Genomic DNA, 26124 nt, shown 5'->3' with positions numbered 1-26124 from the left:
AAATATCTTTTATTTTTGAACAGAGGGAGTAGAAGGCTGTAGGAGGATTCTTTTCATAAATGTAAAAATTTAAATGAGTTTTGTATAAATTAAAGTTTTAGAAGTTATAAGGTTATTTACACAACTCAAACTTAGGAGGATTATATATAATATAACCTTATTATGAAACATAAGCCGCATCTTGCTAACCAAATCAACCCTAGTTATATGTGTAATAACTTATATGCATCATATATATATATATATATATAAGAAAGACAAATAAATGGGAAAAAAGGACACCGAGAATAAAAGAAGTCATTATATATGTTTTCATTCATATTATTATCTTATAATAATACAATTTGTAATAAATTTATTTTTTATAATATATTATAAAGATTTGTATATATCTCAAAATATAGACAGACAATCTTTAAAATAAAATACTATCTTATATTTTAGTTTTTTAATTTTATAAAAACATTTTATTGGTAAAAAATTTTTAAAAACTATAATATACACATTTTATGAAGTCATCCTATTCACGTATTTTATAAATAATATGTTTTCATAATATAATTGATGTATATTTTTTCGCATGCATGCGTGTGAAGGTGTTTTGTTTGCTGGCGAAGTCACGCGTTGAATGTAGTGCGCATTTGGGTGGATTGAAGTGGAGGATGATGAAGGATTATGTGTCTGTTTGGATTTATATTCAAAATTAATTAATTGTACGAAAATTATATTTTAACAAAAATTATCCAAACACCTATAATATAATATATACTGATCGACATTTGTCTTTGTACAGTTTTTCTATACATAAAAGAATTAGGCAAATTAGGTATTGAGATTCACCAAGAACATGTTCCTAGTGAATTAGATATGGTTCCCGGTGCCATGAAAACTTGCAGCTTGATGGTTAGTGTGCTGCACAATCAACCTACAGATTGCAAATTCGAATGGCAGACCCCAAAAAAAAAAAAAAAAATTCCAGGTTAAAAATACACCTATAAAAATATTTATAAATTATCAACTAACAACATTTTTATATGGGATTTGAACCTATTATCTTATGGCTTATTTGAATAATTCTCAAAAGTATATTCAAATTAAATTTAAAATATATTTTTTCCAAATTTAATAAATAGTTAAATTCTCTAAATAGATTTTTTTCTCAGATATAAACTGAAAACTGGGCAGACATTTTGTGTTTGGATTTTAATTGGTATAATTAATTATGAAAAAATGGATTAATACAATTAATTTTGAATTTAATTTATTATGTATAAGGTATAAAATTGATTTATAAAATTAATTTTAATCAGAATTAAAAAGTAGAATTGAAAAGTAAAATTAAAAAGCTGAATTGAAAATTAAGTAAAACTTGTATAAATATATTCAAACATCTTTGTTACATTTTAAAATTAATTATGAATTTAAAATTATATTTTTTTAAAAATATTCAAACACTTATTATGCATGTTAAAATTAATTATAAATTAAAAATTATAGTTTTTTTAAAAATATCCAAACATCCCATACATTCTAAAATTAATTATAAACTTAAAATTACAGTGATCTCATAAGCTACTATACATGTTTTTCAATTTTAATTTTTTAAAAATTTATTCAAAAATTATATAAATTATTTTACAAATTATATTTTTAAGTTCATAATTAATTTTGACATGTATAGAGGTATTCGGACATTATTAAAAAATAATAATTTTGGGTTCATAATTAATTTTAACATGTATAATGAGTGTTTAAATATTTTTTTTAAAAAATAAATTTTAAATTTATAATTAATTTTAACATGTAATAGAGGTGTTTAAATATATTTTTATAAAATCATAATTTTGAACTTAAAATTTGTTCTAAATTGTGAGCCAACTGAAAGGTATTTGTAAAGTTTTTGATTAATTATCGCTATTAAAAAAAAAAAAAAAACAGAGAGAAAGTGCGGAACGCCCCCTTCCCACTCCCAGGCGCGTGTTTGACGGAAAGGGAAGCCAAAAAATAAAGAATTTGGCGGGTCCGCCACCACGCCACCCAACAAAAGCCAACAGCCAACAACATCTACTTTGTGAATTGCCCAAAAACATTTTTTGTTCTAAAAACAAAAATTAAAATGTCTTTTTATCTTTAAACAGTTTTTGAAGTATCAATTTTATTCCTGTACTTACAAGTAATATAATTTTATCTTTAAATAATTTTTTCAAGTAACAAAAAAATCTTTTTAAAAGATGCCTAATGTTTCTAGAAATAATTCAAAAGTAAAATTATCTCATAAATATATGAGTAAAATTGCTTATCAAGAAAAAATTTAAAAATAAAAATACATTTTAATCCTGAAAAAACAATGTAACGGATTGATTGTTTCATTGGTAAAATAAAACTAAGAGATTCTACACTTGATCTTTTAATTTTTTATGATTAAAAATTTAAAATACAACAAATATAGTGTGTTTTTTCATGAAACAGAAAAAGTTTTTAAGATTGGATATAATAAAGGAGTTTACTTCTGCTTTAATCAACCATTTCTCGTAGATCAAGATGTTTCAAAACTTCTGCAGAACTGTAACAGATATACCTTTTAACGCATGCATTCCCGACATTTTGTTGTCTCCAGCTTGTTCTAGTTATTTTAATGTTTCTTTGCAGGCTTCTTGTTTCTCCTGATAATATATTTATCTTTTTTTCAATATATATATATATATATATATATTATAAAAGAAAAAACTTTACTTAAAGGGTAAGAAAACGAGCTCTAAATTTCTAGTAAGTGGTTGAGAAATGCCTCATACTTAACATGCACGCTTGGTCACCATCATTTGGTGGTTACAAGAGCCTTGTACTAAGTGTCAAATCAATGAAGAATCTTATGGTTCAGTTCATTGACAAAATAACTGATACTTCGCTGATAAGAGTTGAATTCAGTGAAAGGTGTTAATTCATTATAAAAGAGATATTTATATTTAATATTTGATTGTATTTTAAATAAAATTATATCAAATAAAAGGATACTTATAAAAAAAAAAAGACTGACTTCACTCATTCAAGCAGCCATTCACAAAGTAGGATCACATAACAAAATTTGGTGTTGTTGGGACTTTCACTGCTACATAATTAACGTGGTCACCCTGCTTTTATTTTAGGGAGTGAAAATGACAGAAAAAATAACTTGAAATATGCAAATCACAATTAAAAAAATATAAAGTGTGATAGTTATTGTATAATCCCTAAAAACTTATTTCACAGTTTAATTTTTGATGAAATGACTAATTTATCCTCAATGATAATAGAGTCCTGATAAAGTGAATTAATGTCAATTATGCCCCATGATTTTTTTAAAAAATAAATTGTAAATATTAATTCAGACAACTATAATTAAAACATCAGAATTTACAATTATTTAATTTGATATTTATAATTTATATTTCTAAAACTTTTATCAAGAATATAACTGTTATTAATTTCTTTTTTCAGTCGTAGTTATCATTCTTCCTTTTAACATAAACTATATGTTCATTGAAAGTAATGTTGCTAAGAATATTTTGGCTAAAGGTTTTATACATTCTATAAGTAAGAGAGAATCATATAATTTAGGAAAAATTACATACAAGGATTGCTGAAATATACTATTTATAGATAATAATTAATAACAAATTACCATTTTTTTTAAAAAGTCACTATTTTCATTTTAATGTAGATCAATTTTTTATTGGTCTTTATTTGTGAATAACATTTTTTTAGTGATGTCAGCGTGCAATTTTTCCAATAATTTATGTATTCATCAATTACTATCACTTTCATTTATTTATCCTTATCCTACAAAGTCCAAGATGCTTTCATCAACTTAAAATAGTTAAAAAGGCCACGCCAAAGTGCGTACATCCAACGCCAACGTCATGTGTTCTTCGCAAGGATACCAATCACTAAGATTCGGATTATAAGATTATAAAATGCGTTCGAAAAACGTTAGGCCCGAACCATCATGATCCAAATCTTGCAGTGTCTTTCAGAAAAATGGGCAAAAAGCTACTCTGTTTCTACTTATTATCCATCTATATCTAAATCTACGTCAAGTATATAATCGTTACCGTTCATCTATAGTTAAAAAACAGAAATAAATATTCCTTTTAAAAAAATATCTTGTGCAATGAAAAATCATTTGGGGCTCACAATGAAAAATAAATGTGGGGCTCGTGATAAAAAAAAAAAAGTTATAAGATTCATGGTAAAAATGATAGGCATATTGCATAATATTTGTTGATTGAATTTTATATATGTATAAGATAACAAATTGGAGAAGGAAATACAAAGTTAAACAACAAAATAAAATAGAATGTTTTATTATATTGATTGAATTTTAATTTATATAATAGGTAACAATTTAGTTAAAAAAGGTTAGTCATTTGCCTTCAGTGTCTTAACAGAGAGTTTTTGTTATCAACAAAACCTACTTCTTATACTTGCCCAAAAGCATACATGAAGTAACAAATTTATTATTAATATATAAAAGTATATAATTACAGTTTATAATAAAAATATTATTGCAATTATGTATTTCAAAATTAATCTTATGCAGTTGATGAATTTATTTTTCATTGCACACCTCATAAATATATATTAATTGGTCATCATTTTTCTTTTCATAGACAAATATATGATTAATAAATAGTATCATAATATTGATTTTTCTATTTGCTTAATTTAAAATCATTATCTAATAATTAGTTTTATTTTTGGCTATAAATGTGATCTATAAATACTATTATCATATAAATTATAGTGCATGATTCATTATATTACATATTCTATTTTTCTATGCATGGGCCAACAAATTTTGAAAGAATAAACTACGCTAATCTTGTTTTGTGGGACGTGAAAATAAGCTAATTGTTTATAATTTTTAATTTACATAGAACAAATAGTGAAACATCTACTAATATTTGTTGTAGAGTAAATTTTCCTTTTCAATTAATTATAAGGGGTAGAATTTAATAAAAATACTTATTTTTTAACCCAATTTCAAAGTTTTCCTTCACACGTATTGAAGGAAGATCGCGAGTAGTGTTGCTTCCTTGAATCCATATGAGAGCAACATAATTTCAAAATGTTAAAAAATCCTTAAATGTAATACCTGATAACCATATACTGAGCATGATTTTCTGATACCTATATGCCAAGGAAAAAAATATTCCGTGCATCGTATGGGTCAAAATCTAGTTTTGGTAATATACCCATCATTACAATGTCCGATTAATCTAGAATTTATCGTAAAGCTAAAAAAAGAAAATTAAAAACAATATCGAGAAGTGAGTAAGCCTATAGAGTAAACTAGAAGTGTTACAAATGGTCAAATTCAATTTCTCAGCCTCCAACCTCAAGAAAGAGGCATACAATCATCAGCTTGAAAGTTATATCCACCACACTTCAGTTCTCAGCTTCAGAGATGTCTTCCCAGTGTTCTTCCCAGCCTCATGGGCCATAATAATGCCTAATCTACACAAGATTTCTCAACTAAAACTAACCTGGGAAGCAATAACGAAACGTATCCCACCATTCTAATGCGTTAGTCTATTCCCCCAAACTTACCTATATAGCATTGCAGAGTTCGACTTATGTACAAAGTAGGCATCAAATAGCTTGAAGAACCAACGTTCTTCAGCGAGAATTACTATAATAATGGTCGTTGCCCTGGAAGCTCCTCCTTGAAGTAAAAGGTTCTTCTGTTAAAACGAAGCACAGTAGGTTGGAGAAAATGTAAAGTCAAAACAAAATCAATTCAAAAGGAAAAAATCAAGATCATGGATAAAATTTAGCATAAAAGATAGCCTTTATATGTGTAAAAGGCAAAAGAAGGGCATAATCACCTTTACATCACAAATCAATGGCTAACATTAATGTCAAAATCTTCATAAATGTGCAAAATACTTCGATTTTCAAACTACATTTTGCAATAATTGTAACTATATTCTACATTCAAAAATGTGATCCAAAAATGACTGATTACTCCTCCCACAATCCCACCTATCCACAAACCATTACTCTGACACCCCCACCCACCCCACTTTAATCTCACTATCGCACAAAAAATTGCAAGCTAACAATGTACAAGAAATAATGCCTTGACAATATTCGAATGAAATCTAATAACATTAGATACCAGATAACTATCAAACACGGAAAAGAAAAAAAGAAATGAAATTATGCCTTGACAACAAACCCCTACTCCCCCACAAAAAAGAAAAAGAAAAAAAAAATAAGAAAAAAGGAGCCCCGGCCCCCCCCTTTTATTTTGTTTGGCCAAGGGATACATCAAATTTTCAATTTTCTTGAATCTCAGGACAGGGAACCTCCCATCCCATGAATATGCATATAATATAATTTTTTATAAAAATAATCAAATTTAAAACTGACAAGCGTTTTTCATCAACAAATCGAAGTGAAGAAAAATATAAACAAACATGATAAATATATCCAAAAATATCTCTATCCAAGTTCTGAAAATCCAGAAAATGAGTATTAGAGAGACCTGTAAGATTTGGCGAATAAGTAGAAAGTCCAAATCATGTTATCCGAGAATTCGACACGTTTAAATCAAATTTGATACTGCTAAACTTACCTTCATCATCTTCATCTCCATTTTGACTTGTAAAGAATGGGGTGAGATAATTTTTATCTAAAGCCGTAAAAGACGCAGCACTGCAAAGGAGAAGCAACCAGCAAATAAAAATGGGAAGATCTTTCAGATGAAATATATTTTACTATATTTTGGATTTCAAGATTCAGATGATACCTCCTATGAAACTCTTTCAATTTCATTTTGATTTTGTTGCCTGAAGAAGATTCTTCATCATACGAGGGAGCAATATAACCATGATTTCCTTCAAAATTCTTGTGAAAGAAAACAAAAAATATAAAAAAGTGAAAAGTAATGTACAAATAAAATTTTCACAAGAAAAAAATATGTATTTCAAAAGTCATTTAGTTTAAATCAGAAGTTAACAATTTAAAACAGTTGTACGAGAAAGATTGACAACTGAACATGTATTCTACATGCTTAGAATTCCAAATCATAACAAAAGTAAACAGGTTTACAGGAGTTGTAGAGTCACGTTCATCCTAGGATAAGTCAATTAATTATTCCCAGATCATGAGCTAGTACGTTTGAAGATAAAGATTCAAAAAAGAAAAGGAAAGGAAAAAGATTCTATTTGAATTCAATTTGGTTGTATGCACGCCCATTCTTCCTAACCTCTAATCGAGTATTTTTGAATAGAACTCATTGAAAGGAGACTCTCCCCCCAAGTAAAAACTGCATATCATTAAATTGGTTAAGAGGTCCTCAAAAAGATCATTCATCTAGAACTGCCAGATTAGATATGTCTGCCCAAGATGATCTAGTGCCAACCGGCTTGTGCATGCTAAATCCCAACATAACAACTTGTCCAAGGTAATAACGTGGCCCAGCATGAAGAAACTAAATTGGTTATAACTGGTGAACATAATTAGAAGACCAATTAGAAAACCGATTGTATATTTCTTTCAGTTTCAAATGTAGCCTACATATGTGGATGAAGAAATTAGCCTCGACCTCCCACATTTAGTCAACGAAGAGTTAGCTTCAAGCTATATTCAAAAAAACCCAATTTAAGAGCAGAAGATTTTCAACAGAAAGAGAAAGAGCCTCCTCCTTGTGATTCCATTAAGATGACGACGAGGACAACAAGCCTTAAGTGGGGTCGGTTCCATGAATTATATCACGTCATTGTGTTCTATCATTTATTAAGCTTTTGAAAATATTGTTAATTAAAAGGTCTCGCTCAACAATTTCAAAAAATGTTTTCTTTGATCTTCCTCTACTCTTCTTGACAGGGCTCAAAATCATTTGTTCCACTCTCCTCACAGGTGCCTCCCGTAGTCTTCTTTGTCCATGTCCAAACCACCTCAAATGATTTTCTACCATTTTTCTTTCAATAGGTGCAACGCCCACTTTTTCCTATATTCGTTCATTTCAAATTTTGTCTTTACATGTATATTAGCACATCCATCTCAACATTCTTATCTTAACTACTCCAACTTTATGCTCTTACTGTCTTGTCAAAACCCAACATTCACTACAATATAATATTGTTGGTCTTATAGCCATTTTAAAAACTTCCCTTTAAGTTTATTAGGTACCTTACGATCGCATATAATTCCTTTAGCCTTTCTCCAATTAAACCACCCAACGTATATCCTATGTGCAATATTTCCATCAATTTCCCCATTATGTTGAACAATCGCTCTCAAATATCTAAACTTTTCCACTTGAGGTATGATCTAATCACCCAATTTCACTTTCAAGTTATTACTCACTGACCCCTTATCAAAATTACAATGTAGATATTCAGTTTTACTCCTACTTAGGCAGAAACCTTTTCACTCCAATGTCCTCTTTCACAACTCAAGCTTACAATTAATCTTTTTTTATAATAAAAACTATATCATCCGCGAAAACATGCATCTAGGGATTTCTTCTTGAATATGCTCAGTCAAAACATCTAAAACTATATCAAACAAATAAAGACTCAAAGATGATCCTTAATGCAGTCCAATCTCTATAGAAAAGTTTTTTGTTTTGCCACCAAACATTCTTATATTAGTTGTTGTCCCCTCATATATTTCTTGTATAGCTCGAATGTAGACAACCCTGACACCCTTCTTTTCCAATACCTTCCAAAGTACTTCTCTTGGTACACGATCACAAGGTTTTTCTAAATCCATGAAAACCATATATAAATCTTTGCCTTTGCATTGATACTTTCCCATTAATCCCTTTAATAGATAAATTGCTTCTGTAGTCGCCCTCCCTAGCATGAAGTCGAACTGATTCTCAGAAATACCAGTTTCTAATCTCAACTTATACTCAATCACTCTTTCCATATTTTCATGTAATTCCATTAAGAGTAATAACTAAATCAGGATGTTAAGCATATGAGGACAAAAAGTTCAGTTTAAACTTGAAAGAATATGTTAGTGCAAATGAATTTGATTTCTGAGTTATAAAAAGTTAAACACAAGCATCAAATAAATGAATAAGGGAATAAATAAAATAACTTGGTAAAATGTGTAAATACTTTAATAAACTATAACATTTGTTAGTGCTACTTATATTTAATGACCATTAAACCATTACATGCATAATATGCATCAATATCTCTTCAATGATAAGTACATGAAAAGACACCCACAATTTTGGAACAAAGCTGCCAAAAGAATAATTTTAGTTCACATCTCAAATGGCCATTGATCTCATAAGCTAATGATGGATCTTGCATACTTCAAGATAAAAATAACATAGAATAAGCTTAAAAACAGATATTATAATAGATAAAAAGTGAAGTTATCTGTTGTAAAACTTACATTGATGTTGCCAACTGGACTCAAAGCATTGTCAATGTTATGGCTGTCACCAACAACTTCTAGGGCTTCCAGCATGGTCCCTGTTGAACCACCAATCAGTAACACCTGAAACAAAGACAAATTTGAATGTTTAGAATATTCATAAGGGGTTGCTTATGATCAAGGGTTGGGGATCCAAAATTTCAAAAAATAAGGAAAATAAAAATTAATCAGCTGATTGCTTAGTTTACATAATTTCTATAGTACTTATTTAATTATTTAATATTTAATGATTAATGATTGGTTCAACAAAGGGACAGAAGTGAACAACTACCGTTAGAACAACTATAGCTGTAGTTGCAGTGAAAATAGTCTGCCCATGTCCTTCTGGAAGATCATGAACTGACTGCAGAGCAAGGGCAAATGCCATTGCCCCTCGAAGTCCTATTTCATGGGATCCAAATTTAGGCAAATCAGCAAAGAACAAATCAAAAGCGAAAAGAATTCTTGAGTCAAACTTTCCACAACACTATCAGTAACATCTGTGTTCCTTTCCATACCACTGTACCAAAGTGCTTTCTGATGTTTTGGAGGTATCTTCTGATTTGCAGGTCTGACCAAATTGACCAAATAAGCACAAGAGAAGACATTTGCTGCCCTGAATTGAGTTAGCAAACAATTTAGTTAAAGCCTTCCAAAAGAAATGAGAAAGCAAAGCATAAAAACTAATGCAGGGCACTAAAATGAACCAGAAAATCATTAAAGCGTTAAAAAAAACTAGCTGAAAATCATAAAATGAACACGTGTCATTATGTCCTAGGGCTTATCTTAATAGCAGTTATAGCAACAGTACCTTGCAACCCCAATAAATATCTGGAGCAGTTCTAGTTAAGGAAGAAAAATAGCACGGCAATAAAATGCTTAGCCACCATGAGTCTCTACCATTCGGATTTATAAAGAAAACTAAAGAAGAAAGAAAGGATACAATGGAGAAGAATATGAATCCAACATGTGACCAGCTATGTTGTTCCATAGCAATATCAAATCCCATGTATATGAATCTGCAGATCAGTAAGAAACTAGTGGTTCATGCATCATTTAGACTATACAATTTGATTACAAGGAGGAAATTGAAGATAAAGTCCTCACATAAATGTTTCTGCCAATGATGATATTAAATGGAAAAATGCAGAGACAAATCTTTGAGAACTTTCTGACAAATTGGAATATGTGTAATGCTTCATAACCTAAAACAGAGTAAAATCCTCATAAGATTTTTAACACAGATAAGAAATAACCCAAAAAAAAAAAAACACACGAAAAAAGGAGTGGAAAAAAAAAATATGGGCTTACCATTCCCGTAAACAGTATCGATACAATACCAGACAAACCAAGACCTTCTGAAAGCATGTACCTAAGAAATTGATACGTACACACTGATTTATACCATGTACGCAGAAAAGAATGTACTAAACCTCAGGAAAACTAATGACAAAATGGTCCAAGAGATTGCTTACGAGAAATATGGGAAAAGAACAAAAAGACAGCTCTCCAAGTTCTGCAGACTGGATGGAACCAGAAAATAGTTCTTATCAGTAATTTTCAGTTATGATGGATATCATCAAAGGTTATGTCAAAGAAAAATAAATGCTATGTACTCACTTGTCAATATCCAATCCTGCATACTTAAAAAGGTAATAACTGTTAAGGTTTCAAAATATACTGTAACTATCTATAGTGCCATGCTGCAAATAATTAAGAGAAGAGTGGGGATTTAAAAGGATATCAAAGCAGATGTAAATCCAACTCCAACACCTGCATAACCACCAAATGCATGTAACTTAGGAACATTGAGAATATAGCAATTCATAAACAAAACAAAGTAGCACCTTGAATCATGTTATGTATTAATAACTTGTAAGGGGCTTTGGGATCAGTTGCAGCCGTTCATGACTTCAGCTGTGGATGGAGAGGGCTAGATGAAGGGTGTTGTGTGTGTGAAGTTAGATAATTAACAACCAGTTCCATTATGGAAAAGAAACACACATTTCTAAAGCAAGGCTCTCTATATCTCCTTCCCATCCATACTCGTGAGAAAACCAAGAGGCGAGTGTTCATCTTCCTTAAGAATTATATCAAGTTGGTAAAAGCAACCAAGAGCGAGATCACAAGTATAAGACATGTCATTTAAAAGAAACACATTGGAATGTGGCAGTTAACTCAGTTTATTTAAGTCATCTTCAGAACATCTACAAGCCCCAAGCTATACCAGGCATCAATCATCAATCACACATAATAAAATCCATAGGAAGCGTCACCATACAAAAACAGTGTGATTCATTCCTCAAATTTTGTGCAGTGCATGGAGAAAGTATAACTAGTTTTTAACACTGGATAAAGAAAACACAAGTTATTATCTTTCAGACTAACCTGAAGACATCGAACCAACAAAAGTTTCCAAAAATCTCACAACCACCATGAAGAAATTTTGTCCAGAATAGTTGGTTTTGACTGATGACATCGTCCTGCATGTAGGTTTTTGAGTTAGAGTTGAACCTTTATTCATACTTATCTCACTATGAATAACAATAAGACAATGTAGAATTTCAAATACCTGTACAAGGAAATTGCTATCTATTCATATCACATGAGGATGAATAGGTAGGGGGCAAACAAACAAAAAGGTAAACAAATTAGTTGGGTGGCACAATCCATATCTTGACAGATAATGTGCTGCAAAATATGATATAAAATAAGGACAGGAGTCATGAATGCTTACTGCATCATTCAAGACTGATTCACCAAACACCAAGGCATATAGGTTAACATCTGTGCCAAGTTCCTGCAAATAAGGCAAACAGATTCACATATTAAGAACAAAGAGAGTCAGATACCAACATATAGTTACAATCAGTATGTTGGATAATCCTCAATGTACTTTGAATTAGAAAAGACAACAAAGTTCTACATAGTTGGCTGGGTAGAAAATAAGGAAAGTATGAAAACCCTTATTTCAGAATGTTAAAAAATGATCATATCTAATAATTAAGGATTATATCCCATCACATGCATAGGACCTGAACAGAAAAATGACTATAAAACATGCCTCTCTTGCACCATTCTCCTTTTATAATAAAATTTCTTCAATAAAAAGTAAAGCAACAACATGAAGCCTTATCAGCAGGCTACATGGATTGTACGACACCACTGTGCTCTATCATCAACCAAGCTTTTAAAAATATTGTTAATTAAGAGGTCTTGTTCAACAAGCTCCATAAGTGTTCTCTTTGATCCTTCTCTATCTTTTTTCACAAAGCTCAAGATTATCCATTCCACACTCTTCACCGGTGCCTCCTTTGGTCATCAAAATAAATAAGGACTGTAGTCCCAAAATAGCAAGGTATTTAAAGAGAGATTCACTAGGCTTGTTTCTAGCCCTTATGTTTTCTCGCTACATATTGCCAAGAAAATCATTTTATAGACAAATATCATAGTAAATTACATGTCATTAAATCAACATGAGCAACAAACAAACAAGATCGTGTAGAAGAATGCTAATGAGACCCACCTATCAACACTCCATGACATTTGTAATGCTCATCCATATTGGATTTAAAAAAATGCTATGAATTAAATATTAGAAGTCAGAATATATAACTGCAGAATTGGAGGCAATGAAAACAAAAAACTAAAAGAATAAGTAGCTAGCATCACCTGAAATATGGATAGAACAGTAACAGGATCAGTTGCTGATATTAGAGCACCAAACATTAGGCATTCCACAAAAGGAAGTTTATACATGAGGTAGAGTAAACCACCAAGATAACTGCAGCAGATACGAGACAAATTCTAGCACAAAATCAATAAACTCTAAGTGAAAAAATAACTAAACAAAATGGAAAACCATAAATTAGGGGAAGAAAACTCACACTAAAACACCCGTGACTACTGAAGCAATAAAGGTACCAAATATAGCAAATGTCACAATTGCTCCAAAATTTGAGAAGAAAGGTTTCTGTCCAGACAGAAATAAAGAAGTGAGTAAAGCTATCCAGAGAAAAACAAAGTGCAAACAAAACCAAGTATATGGAGGCACTCACAGGTGAGAGACTGAAACCAGACTGAGTAAACTGAACAGTCAAGGAAAAAAATATAGCATATATAAGTAGATAACATTAGTTATATAATAATAAAAAAGGAGACCAATATAACAAACTCCACTGAGGATATAATATAATGGGAGGTAAGAGGAACAGGAAGAAAAATTCTTCATGAAAATTGAACCACGCCCTGTAAAAGTGAATGAAAATAAAAACCCATTAGTCAGCTCTTGAAACAAACAAGATCCAAACAAAAGTCTCATCCATCAAAATCTTGTACCGAAATTGAAAAACGACAGTATGACCGATAGGCATTGCAATAACCTGATACTAGTTTCTGTGTCAGAAACGTTAGCAAGTCCACCAACAATTAAACCTACAAAAGCAAGTCAATTTTAAAAAAATCATGGAAAAATAACAATGACCCCTGAGGAACAAAAATACCCAATTAAACGAACAGCGATCACCGTGAGAGTACCTATGAGAAGAGAAGCACTTGCTTCAGGGATAACATATACCCGCTTCCGACGGAGGACGTGGCCAAGAACGAAAGACAAAACCAACATCATGATCTGAAGAAGAATTCCAACTCCGGCAGCTTGCTGCTCCTTGCCGGGAGGCCCATGAGCATCAGCCGGAGAAATCTCATTCTCCACGCCCATTCTGGAAACTTCGCTGGAAGCAGTTGCTTCCGCCAAAGCCTATATCGCGCGAATCAAATTTGATGATCGTCTTCCTGACCCCACCCACCAGTTCTTCTCCCTCGCTTTGGGTCTCCCTATTCTCAGGTTTGGACTTTTTGCGTCCGTAATCACGGGACGAAAATAAAACAATATGTCCTGTGAGATCTAATGTCAAATTATTAAATAGATTAAATAATTAAATAATGAATAATGTTTGTGCAATCTGAGATGCTTTGTTTTCATTGGGGAAAGTTGTCATTTGACCAAATCAATCAATGAATCCACTCAGTGACGTACCTACGGTGGCAATTGCCATTAACTTAGAAAAAACGGAGAATGACAATTAAGCCGTGAAAGAATTAATTAATTCAACTTAATCCCAATCAATTTCAAAATATCAATAAAGTTCCATATTATTTTTTTCACAAATCTGATTGCAAAAGAATTGATGTAAATACTCTTGAGCTAAATATATGATTAAAATTTTAAAAATAAATTATAAATTCATTGATTTAAAATTGTAAAATTGAGAGTCAAACTTGTAAATTCTTGAATTTGTTAGAATAACAACTTTGTTGTTATATATATAAAAAAAAAGAATAACTACTTTGCTACTTTTTAACCCTAAATATTAACATTTGTGTTCCCTCTTAGATGTGAAAAACAAATTGCAAATTTATGATTTGTAAGTTGCAAAATTGGGAGGCATGCTTACAAATCCTTGGAGTTATTAGAATAATAATTTTATTATTTTTTAACTTTAAATATCAACATTTGTGTTTTCTCTTAAAATTTAAAAGACAAGTTACAAATTTGTCAATTCAAAGTTGCAAAATTGAAAAGCAAACTTGCAAATCCCTAGAGTGGATAGAATAATGACTTTATTATTTTTTAACTTAAAACAATAACATATGTGTTCCTTTTTAAAATTTGACAAACAAGTTACAAATTCATTAGTTTAAAGTTGCAAAATTAGGAGTCTGTTGAACCCTGATTTTGATGATTATAAAATAAGAGAAATTTGTGTTTAATAGGTTTAATAATCAAGCACTAATGGCTTGAAAGGGAATGAATCAACTTAGATTTAAATTTCTGTATCTCGTATAGAACTCGTTGTTCTGGAATACTTGCTTTCTTCCCAAATAGGCAAAAACACGTAAAATATTCTTTGATCTTCTTACTTTGTGTTTCTCGCAAAAGATTAAGTATTTGACTTAATATTAATCTCTTAAGGACCTCTTATATTGCCTAAAAGGTGTCTCAAGCATTCCTAGAATCAAAATCTCATCATCTGAGTGCCTTTATTGTTTTTCTGATCAATGATCTTTATTTCGGAATAGTGACCTTATTCTGGAATAGCTTATTTCTAAGTAAATCTTCCTTATTCCCATGTATCATCCCTTTTGCCTATTTAGGAATAGCCTATTTTGGAATAGCAACCCTTATTCTGAAATAGTTGTTTGATTTTTGTAAGCTTATATGCATTGAGTCTTTCTGAAGTTTAGCTTGTTCGGGAATAGTTTGGTCAGGAATAGCTTATTTGGGAATAGCTCTCCTTATTCTCGAATAAAGTCCTTCAGATCATCGTCTCATAACTTTCTTTCGATATATGCTATTTACTTCGAAATAAGCTCTCTACATTTACATTTAATATGTTCTTCTTTATTCCTGAAGAGCCTCACCTATTTTGAAACAATCACACTCTTTCCTACTCTATTTCATGCGAGAAAAATAGAGGTTATCCATAACCTTTTTTGAACCATTTCCTTTCGCATTTTGAGTGCCACATTAATCATATAATATCTCAAGAATCATTCTAAATGAGTTCTTGGGATAAGTTGAACTTAGTTTGATCTTACCCGTAAAATTCATATTCCTAAATAGCTTCTCTCTTTCGAAATAGCATTTCACCTACCTTGTTAGAACATTTAATGAAAAGTGGCATTACTTTCTTTACTTGTCATAACAAAAAAAGCTTCGCCAAAAAGCACTGTTTCATTATCCCAATTCAGTGATTGTTCAGACATCTCAAAGAAAAGAAGTCGTTGACTCTAATGGTTATATTCATGAGAGTATCGGATCCTTGATGAGCTTCAATTATAAATGCAGATATTTATGAAGATGGATGAGATACAAAGAAATACAAGAAAACTCAAGTTATTCATATTTATTGTTTAACAAGCTTCTGAGCTTATATTTATTTCCAGTGAGCTTCATTGATTATATATCAACTCTGAGTGAGAGTATTTAATAGTTGTTATTCACTTTTGAACATACTCCATTTGCCTCTGTTCTACTGATTAATAATAGAGCAACTTAAACTTAGGGAGTTTAAGTAGGTTACTTCATTACCTTTATAAAGGGGAGTGATTCAGACTTTAGCTGAAGTGTAGGATTGTACCGAGTCTACCAAGAGCCCAAATTAATCTTGGTGAAGTTAGTGGAGAAATCTCAAGGAAAACTTGGGGACTGGATATAGGCTTAATATAATATCCTAAATTTTAATCTCAAGAACTAGCTGCTAATTAGGGGTAAATTAGTAATTAGGGGGTTGATTATGATTTGGATGTTGAGTTGATAATTTGTGTTGTTTGGGTATTATATTAATAGGATTGAAGGGTAGAAAGACGATTTGAGGCTTAATGCATGAGCACAAGTGAGATTTTTCTCACTGTGCCACTCACTGCGGTGGAAGCTACATACGCCGTGGCACATAGTGCAGGATTTTTACTTAAAGCCTAAGTCAGATCATGAAAATAGAAAGAGAAAGAGGGGGAGACGTGCGTGAAAGGTGAGAAAGCTTGGGATCTATTAGGGCAAGATATAACTTGAGGTCCGGAGTCTACTTTGATTAGTAACTTGCTGGGTAAATAATATGCAGCCCTATGCTTCAATTCTACCCCTTCTTTATTGAATTTCATCGGTTGAGAAATCGAATCATGGGATTCTAAGGTGTTGTAATATAAAAGAAAGGTTTAAAACGAGATATTGAATACAGAACTAAGATTTGTGACTAGTATAGAGTTGAATAGTTGAGCTTTGAGCATTTAAGCTCTAAATGGCCTAAAATTTAGGTCAATAGGATGAAATTGGTGGAATGAATGTGTGAGAAAGTTGTTATGGTTGTTTAAGTAGCTTATAAGGCTAGTGACCATAAATAATGGATAAGTGAATTGAAAAGGGTTCAATTGAATTGTTTTGTGTGTTAAGGGATTCGGTTTAGCCAAATTAATGCTTATGAAATGTGTTGAGAATTAATTGAGGGGTACTGTGTTATGTAGATTGAGCACCTGTGAAGTTACTTGTCTGAATCTGCGCCCTGAGATCTTAGTATGATTGGTAACCTTTAGTAGCAAGGGTTAAAGGTAATTGGAGTAACACTTTTATTTATTTGTTTGTGCAATTATTGTAAGTATTTTGATATAACTATGTGCATTGTGTTGTAAACTAATAGAGTAGCAACATTGTGAAAGTATATACATGTGGGTGTATGAGTATTGATCAAAATGAATTTGAGAAGGCATGTGCACTAACATGCATCACATTCGCGAGATATACCTTGGATTATGGTAGGGGGTCTAAAAAGTCCTGATGATCCAGAGCGTAGAGCTTGACTCCACCACGATGGACCTAGGATATTGAATGATCCACGAGGTTACCCTAGACTAGGGTAAGGGGTTGTGATCCTACTTTGTATAAGGTTAGGAAGTCTTGATGATTCAGAACGTAGAGCTTGACTCCATCATGATGGACTTAGGAGACCACCCATACAAAAAAGAATGACCTAGTCTAGGTAGTAGTATGGTGAACCCTGTTCCTTGTGATTGGAAGTCCTAGTCTGAGTGTAAAGTTTACTCTACCAGGGGGAACTAGGAATGCATTGCATGAGCATGATGAGATTGATGAGAATGAATTCTTGTATATACATATGTTATTGCTTTTATCGTTACACATGCTATTTTATCGCTTGTTTATGATTTTGCTTACTAACTGATAATTAGGGTTACCTCTGACTTACTAGGACGTATGTCTCACTCTATTACTTTTGAACATAGGTGAAGAGAGCACAAGAAGGCCGAGAAAGGAAGCGAGGAGAGAGTAGCTTTGATTGGTAGTTGTATGACTACTTTTGAGTAAAAATGAATGTATAAAGTAGTTGATAGAGTGAAGTTGCCAACTAGGATGTATAAGTGATTGTATGTTGAGTTATGATGTGAATCTTACTTGTATGTATATACATATGATATTGCATTATGTCAAGGGTGCCCTAGTGGAGGGTACATGGGTAGGCTTAAATGCGAATCAAGCAAGTATGTATTGTATTATTACTTGTTCCATTAATGTATCTATGTGATGATTATGTTTGATTGTGATTTGAATGTAAATTGTGTTGTGAAATGAGAACTTGACACGAATAGTAAGAACTTGACACAAATGGTGAGGCGGAGCCCTATTTGGAAGAGTTGAGTATGTTTGTGATTCCTGACCATATGATAAGGCAGAGCCCTATATGTAAGATGGTGCACGCTAAAAGTTCATCATTTTTGCTATCAAAATGACAGTAGAAATTTAGACAGGTACGCCACGCGCATGATGCAATTAGAAACAAAGCATGTGGTTTTGTGCCACATGCTGCAGCGCACATGTTGCACGTCGTGGTGCATGGCCCTTTTTTAAGGTTAAGAAGTTATGGCTTCTTGAGTCTTTTGAATGTGTTTGTGCTTCTGTTAGCCCTTTTATTTGAATATACATTTTAAGAAGTCGGGATCCTGCAATTTAAAAATAAATAAAGGGCTATTACTCTGATATTATTGTTGTAACAACGAAAAACTTCAAATTTGGAAAAATTGACAAATTAAGGGATAAATTAGATGATTAATTAATTTAATTATATTTTTGGATTGCTAATTGGCTTTTTGGGTCATATTTGGCTCTAAATTGAGTTAGGATGGAAGTTAGATCAAGTTGGGTGGTATTGGGGGGAGCAAAATTGACATTTTGCTCACTGCATCGTGAGCTGTGGCTTGTGTATCATGCGCTGCGGTGCATGGCACAGCAGACAAGTTAAAATTTTAAAAATCATCAGAAAAAGGCAATTTTTGTAAGGGGAAACCTAGAACACGAAGGGGAAAGCTTTGGGCACTGCTAAGGCATAATTTTGAGAGGATTTTGAAGATAAATTAGGCCTTCAAACTCTTGAGTAAGTTTTTTACCCTTCTCCTCTACCTTTTCATCTCATTTTCTATGGATTTGGAAGTGGGAGAATTTTCTCTGAATGGATTAAGCTATGAGTCTAAGTTTTAAAGATTTTTATTGACTCTAAAGGTTTGATTTAAGTTTCTTAACCTTGGATAAGTGGTAATATGAAGTTAAATTGTTGTTTGGTGAAAGTTGGATCAAGCCCTAGCTTGATTATAGGGTTTTGAGGTGTAACAAGTTGAGATGTCAAGTGTAATATTGTGATAAAGTTAGAGGGAGGCTTGAAGGGATTTTGTGAGAAAATTATAATCTTGACAAGCCTATTTGTTGAGAATATGAGTGAGAAGTAGGAGAATTGGGATGTTATGGATAGCTAATAGTGCTTGTGTTAACTGAAAATTAACATATAATACTTATTGATGTAGATTGTGGTGTGGGAAAACTTGCCTTGACACAAGAAGAGATTTAGTACCATGGGTAACCCTTTTTAGTAACAAAAGGGTTGAGGTAACTAGATAATTTGTATTATTTATTATCTTGTATAAGTTATTCTCTAGTTGTTCTTGCATGATTTGTTATGTATATATGTATGAATTTTGTAAAAGTTAACTATTTTAGAAAATGAGTAGAATATTAATTTGTAAAATGTCATGTTTTTAAAGTAAGTGGTAATATTCATTATATTGGTTTAGAAAGTGATTTATGTATGGTCAAGTAAAAATATATAGTGAAATGTGGCATATTAGAGGGTGAGAGGTCACTCTAGTGGAGTTAGTGAAGATTAAGTTCATATAGCACTGCTGGCACCTTAGGACGCCAAGTGCAGCTTATATTTCTCCTTAGTGCCTAAAAAAGGATGCGGTGTTGGAGACTTATTCTCCTTAGTACCTAGAACGGTGCGGAGTTGTAGACTATGCTCCTTAGCATCCATAAAATGTGGTATTAGAGTAACGACACCCCAATTACTTGTAATAGGGGGAACCAGTAGTCTAGAAGTGGTTAGGACACTTTGACCGGGTAGTCTTACTATGGATGATGAGTTTGGGGACTATACATGTGGTTTGGTTTCGTGAAATAGCCTACCGGTTCGGTTGAGAGTATTGGAGGACCAGATAGTTAATGATCATGCATGTAATTTGTGGTGATTTTATATGGTGTGTTTATTATGCTTATTTTAAGACTTATTTATAACTTGGCATGTTAATCAATAATGTAGATTATCTTAGTTACTGAGATTTTTATCTCACCCTGTAGTTATCATTTTACAGGTTCTATTGCTGACTTTGAGCAAGGGAAGGAATCGGCCAAGGACTAGCAAATTTGCTACATTACGAATAGTAATGCCTAATTTTAGTTTGAGTGGTGTACATAAACTTGTGATATGATATTATATGTTACCAACTAGGAATGCATATCATTTTGATTGGTTGCACTTGTTTCATACTATGTTATTTTGTATTTTAGCCCAATATTATATATGATGTGAATATGTGGCGATTTTTGTGGTGATGGGCTAAAATACTAATACAAGTGCAAGGAATGTTTTATATATGTAGTGACAATGTATATGTGGTGTATTATATGGCAATAGAGGCCAAATAGTGTATGTGGTGTTGATTTTGTATTTTGACTATATTGGGTGAAATGGGCATTAATTGGCCAAATTTTGTGTTTGGTATGTTTTTGTGTTTAAATGTTAAATCAAATGTATTTTGGTCTATTGAACTTAGTTTAAGCCTCAAAATGGGTTAATGATACAAGTTTTGAGTTTTTGGTACTTGGATGCTTGGAAATTGCTTTAAAAACTGACTTTTGCATTCGAGTGTCTAAAATTCTCATACGGTGTTAGATCGTAACGAAACTTGTATGATTAGTTAGCTTATTGAATAAGCTTCTCGTGGACATTTGAATCACTCCAATCAGACATCGGATATGCAAAAATGGTGCGTGTTTGAAGTTCGTCCCAAAAAGCTGTCATTCCAACATTTTACTATCATGGACACGTGCACTGCGATACATTGCGTGCAAGTCGCAGTGCACGGTACAGTGGCTAAATTTTCTTTTCTGTGCCACATGCTATAAAGACCCAAAGATCAAACTATAAGGTCTCCCTTACTAAACCACGTTTAACTTCAAATCATGGTAATCTAAGGTTTAACTCTCAAAGGATTACTAAATTATGAAGTTTTATAAAGGGAATTTTTCAAATTCTTTCAAAGGAATCCCAATTTCAACAATTCAAATCTCAAACATTATTTAATAAATCCATATCAGAGTTTTGAAAGTAAAGCGGAAGCTTGGAAATTAATTGGGACATAAAATTATAAGTTTTAAAACTCAAAAACAGATTTTGTGCAGAAAATATCACGTGCACTGTGGCTTATAACATGTGTACCGCAGCTTGTGTTCTCTATTCCATGTGCCGCGACGTGAGGCGCCATATGCCGCGGTGCATTTCATGAATTTGACAACATTAGTGTTGTCATTTGACAACACAAGGCGCAAACTTCTAACGTGTCCTAAACCTTTGTCTGACATCCAATTGAGGTAGTTTTGGTGTCTATACGGAGCTTTCTTCTAGCTCTAGCTAATGGCATCGGTTTCACACTCAAACTCATTTTCTATAAAAATTTAGACACCAAAAATTATTTTGACCACTTTTTCATAAAATTTCACAAATGGGTGTCCCAACTTAACTACTTATGCCAATAACTCATACCAACCATCCAACCACACTTACTAGACTATAATGGATCCGTGCAACACACTACACACAATCAAAAACACTTATATCATAAAATCACCACTCAATCCCAATTTTCACAAGACATTTAGGGGGAGGAAATGTTACATAAAATCATCAATTTCATTTCCAATCCTTCAAAATACATATGTTTATACTTGCACAAGTATTTTGGCCCTATCCACAGGTTTACTGTAATATCCTCCTCTTTTTATCTTACTATTAGAACCCAACTCTTAAGAATTTAGAAAAATGAGACGATAAAAATCATGAAATACAGAATTCTCATTGGATACCAAAATGGGGACCCCAAGATTTTAAATCTAAGTCAAATCAAGTCTTGTAAATAAGTAAAACAGAGTTCGTAAATATGCGAAAGCAAGGGATTATCACATAAGTGGTTACATAGGAGCAAAAATCTGGAACAAGAAAACTTTTGAAAATTTAAAAGGCGTGTGCTGCAGCTCGTTGAACATGCGCTACGGCGTGTTCGCCTCTGTGACACATGCTGTGGTGCAAATGCACGAACTTTGACAGTGAATTCTACTATCAATTTGACAACTTTAGGGCCAACTTCTGACATGTCCCAATTCTTCGTCCGACGTCCAAATGACATGAACTAAGAGTTTACGGAAAGCTCTTTCTGAGCTCTAACTAATGGCATTGGTCTTAGGCTCAAATCATTTTTAAAACAAAAATTGGACACCCTTTTCAAAACTTACTCCTTTACCTCAACTTTTGAAAAATTCAAGTGTCCTATCCCAAAATTAAGGACCAATGACCACCGACACCAAAAGACCACATTCAACTCAACAAAGTTAATTCGTGCAAAGCACCAAAACATGAGAAATATGTCCAGATCAAATTTTCATTGCTCAATCCCTTAACTCAAAATCATAGGAAGGGGAAGTTTACCATGATCTTCATCAAGATTTCCCACATCATCACATAATATGCACTACCTTCACTTGTATTAGTATTTTGGCCCTATCAACATAACACATAACAATCAACTCTCTCTCCCTAGGGCCCAAAATACCATCACAATTTACTTTCACTTAATGCAAGTAAGTAATAAGAAGGGAAAACCTAGTTGGCAACCAAAATTGTCATACACATAAATTACCTAAAAGTAAGGAGGCCTATTATAGAAGACACGTGGTCCTAAGCCTCAGGTTATTTTCCTCTATCTCCACTTCTTGAGCTATTCCCTAAAATATTGAAGGTAACGGGTTGAGTACAACTACTCAGTAACCAAGGTCTGATTAACTCATGCTAATGCATAACAACTAGTTTAAATGCAAGTAGTAATTAATATTAATACTCTAGACCATGTGAGATATTTAAAACTTAATATCCACAGTTTAGCTCACATAATAGCAACTACTAGGAAAAATATCGCTTTTAGCACTTTTCATAGAGATAGAGTTGATCAAGCAACTTATTGACAAGCATAAAAGCAGAAAATAATACTCAACTCAAAATGCCATCATTATGGACTTAATATAGACAACAAGTGTCTTTACTCACTATATACATGATCACACCTCCCTTATCACCCCCTTATTCCTCTGACACGAAACTATGGGCTATAACTCAACGGGATAGTCTGTATTCTTTAACTTCCCTAGCCTAAACACTTGTGAAGGGATTACCCGGCCAAGGCATACCCAACTCACTTATGAATCATGGTTTCCTTCATTTCTCACACTATGGGGTGTCATATACCCTAAACTAGCTTCCTCATTGAACCAGTGGATAGCTAGCTAGGTTCGAGTCCCTCGTTGAACCAGTGGGACAGTCTCTCGTTGAACTAGTGGGACAATAAGGATAGAATTAAAGTAGGCAATCCACCACACGGATGGGGCCATACCACATGGATTTCTCATCTACTCCGCTGCCTAGGCGAACTCCCACCTCTCAAGATCATGCAATGGACATTCATGTCATAACTCACACATATACAATTCATATAACATCACATTATACAATCATTAGACTTCTTACACACATTTCATGAAACTTCAAAACCCAACAAGTCATTGAACTCCTAAATCACAATCATTGTACCTCACACTAGTAAAATCATTGAACTTCTTAAATTGTAAAAATCATTGCACTCCCAATAACATCAATACAAAAATCCACCACTATTGTTCTCAAGGAAAACTTAACATCATAAAGCATAAAACTCACAAATTTGATCTAGTGGATTTCTTCACAATTTAAGCCGTACTTACATTTCTTTTATTTTACACATTCCAAATGATAATTCATAAATCAATAAACTAATAGACACACAAGCACAAGATAAAATTCCCCCAGTTACCTCAAACCTTTGAGAGGTCAAAGGTTTTACCTCTCAACAATTCACTCCTGAAGCTTCCAAGAAGCTTGAATAGTGCCAATGGTAGTTACACTACAAGCATTTACCATACAAAACATCAATATCCACTTTGAGCTATTTTCCATTAACATTTCATCATTTCTTAACACTCAAGATTGATCTAAGCTCATGTAGAAGTAGTCATAAGGTTTCTTAGCTTCCTTTAACTCTCATTAATAACATTGAGCTCTTAAATGGGCATTAATGAAGCCACATTATTCTCAACCACCAAATTTATGAGAATTTCAAACATTTAATGTCCTCTAACCACCAATCATCATAAATTCATAAATATCAAGTTTACTTAGCTCAATCTACCCCCATTAACTTTATTTAAGTCAATGGGTTCAAACTCATAACCTCTAGGGATCGAAAATCACCATTAGAAATCAAACTCTAAGCTCTACCATCAAGAAAATGGAAGAAGAGAGGAAGATTTAAGCTAGGAAGCTTATCTTGGGTGTTTATGAGCTGTAAATTACTCCTAACAATTAGTTTCTTCAAGTCTTAGCACAGCTTTTTCTTTTCTTTTGTTTTCTCTTCATTTTCACTTCAGATTCGTGACTTAATACTGTAAAATTCTAGGGCATATGGCACAAAGAGCTTTTCCTAGGCGTGTTGGCATGCATGTGTCGTGGCGCGTGGCATAAAACCACTCCCTTTAGAAATTCTTCCTCTTCTATCCCCGGGTGACCCGATTCTCCTTCAGACTCGCGTTCGGTACTGAAATTAAGATCAAACACGCCCGTTAGGCCTCTCTGGCTACACACCTCAAAAATTCTCTTTACTAATCTTTTTAAGCTTAATTAATCTAGATTTAAAATTGAGGATGTTACATTTACAACCAAAACTCTCTAACCTAAGGCATAAAATACATTAGTTATACACAAAATCATGCAAGTAGTGCATAAATCATGTCAAATGATCCTAGTTGGCAATTATGTTAACAAATACACATGAAAGTAACAAAAGAGAGGCATATAGAGGAGTACTCCATAATCCTAGGCCTCTGTATAATTTCCCCAACTCGGATCCGATGAGCTAGGTCCTAAAAATATTGAGAATTAAGGGGTGAGTATAACCACTCAGTAACCAAGTTTCACTCAACCCATACAGTTGCATATTAATTGTAAATATATGCAAATAAGTAAATAAGCATAGATATCACAAATAAACACTCGGCCACAGTTCACAAAACTAACAACCATGTGACCGGGCTTACCACAACACACTTTATCATGAAATTTCACCAAGCATAACACTAGGTCGCAAAAATAACAACCATGTACCCTCGACACATGCCGGACCATAAAACTAACAACTATGTGGCTGAACTTATATGCATGATCATATGCCAACCTTATATTCTCTTATTACCCCTGACATGAAACCGGTGGCTATCACGTGACTATGTCCTTTATGGTCTAACCCAACCTTCCACTTATGAAGAGCTAATGGGCTAGGGTGAACTCACTCATTTATGTAATTTAGTTTCCCCCAATACTAACAACCATGGGGTGTCGTCCCTTTAATCTAGCCTCCTTATGAACCGGTGGAGACTATTAGATTTAAGTCCCTCATATAACAAGTAGGACAATCTCGAATCAATTATGGGATAAGGGCTACCTCTCGATT

At 32.7% G+C, this 26124-nt stretch overlaps 1 protein-coding gene across 2 annotated transcripts; it reads right to left on the bottom strand.

The window, feature by feature from the left end:
- Nucleotides 1–5202: 5202 nt before the first annotated feature.
- On the bottom strand, nucleotides 5203–14303 carry LOC129305977 (sodium/hydrogen exchanger 6-like). 2 transcript variants are annotated; one of them, XM_054946229.1, is made up of 22 exons: nucleotides 13957–14303; nucleotides 13803–13854; nucleotides 13609–13668; nucleotides 13479–13503; nucleotides 13308–13393; nucleotides 13093–13204; nucleotides 12158–12220; nucleotides 11993–12012; nucleotides 11809–11903; nucleotides 11165–11193; nucleotides 11041–11072; nucleotides 10896–10943; nucleotides 10732–10792; nucleotides 10528–10625; nucleotides 10364–10439; nucleotides 10232–10251; nucleotides 9939–10036; nucleotides 9713–9822; nucleotides 9400–9504; nucleotides 6791–6888; nucleotides 6617–6696; nucleotides 5203–5720 (listed from the first exon to the last, which is right to left on the bottom strand). In XM_054946229.1, exons 1-22 carry the CDS (start codon nucleotides 14138–14140, stop codon nucleotides 5656–5658), a joined length of 1617 nt encoding a protein of 538 aa, XP_054802204.1. In that variant the 5' UTR covers nucleotides 14141–14303; the 3' UTR covers nucleotides 5203–5655. The 2 variants fall into 2 exon arrangements, with proteins under 2 accessions (XP_054802204.1, XP_054802205.1); XM_054946230.1 differs by lacking the exon at nucleotides 13957–14303 and having other exon boundaries at nucleotides 13759–13842.
- Between the last annotated feature and the right edge of the window lie 11821 nt (nucleotides 14304–26124).

This window comes from Prosopis cineraria, unplaced genomic scaffold (assembly GCF_029017545.1).
Source record: "Prosopis cineraria cultivar Desert tree isolate PC_DT_omini unplaced genomic scaffold, ASM2901754v1 PC3, whole genome shotgun sequence".
Classification (NCBI taxonomy): domain Eukaryota; kingdom Viridiplantae; phylum Streptophyta; class Magnoliopsida; order Fabales; family Fabaceae; genus Prosopis; species Prosopis cineraria.
The sequence above is the reverse complement of the archived record's forward strand: the minus strand, read 5'-3'. Positions and strand labels throughout refer to the sequence as shown.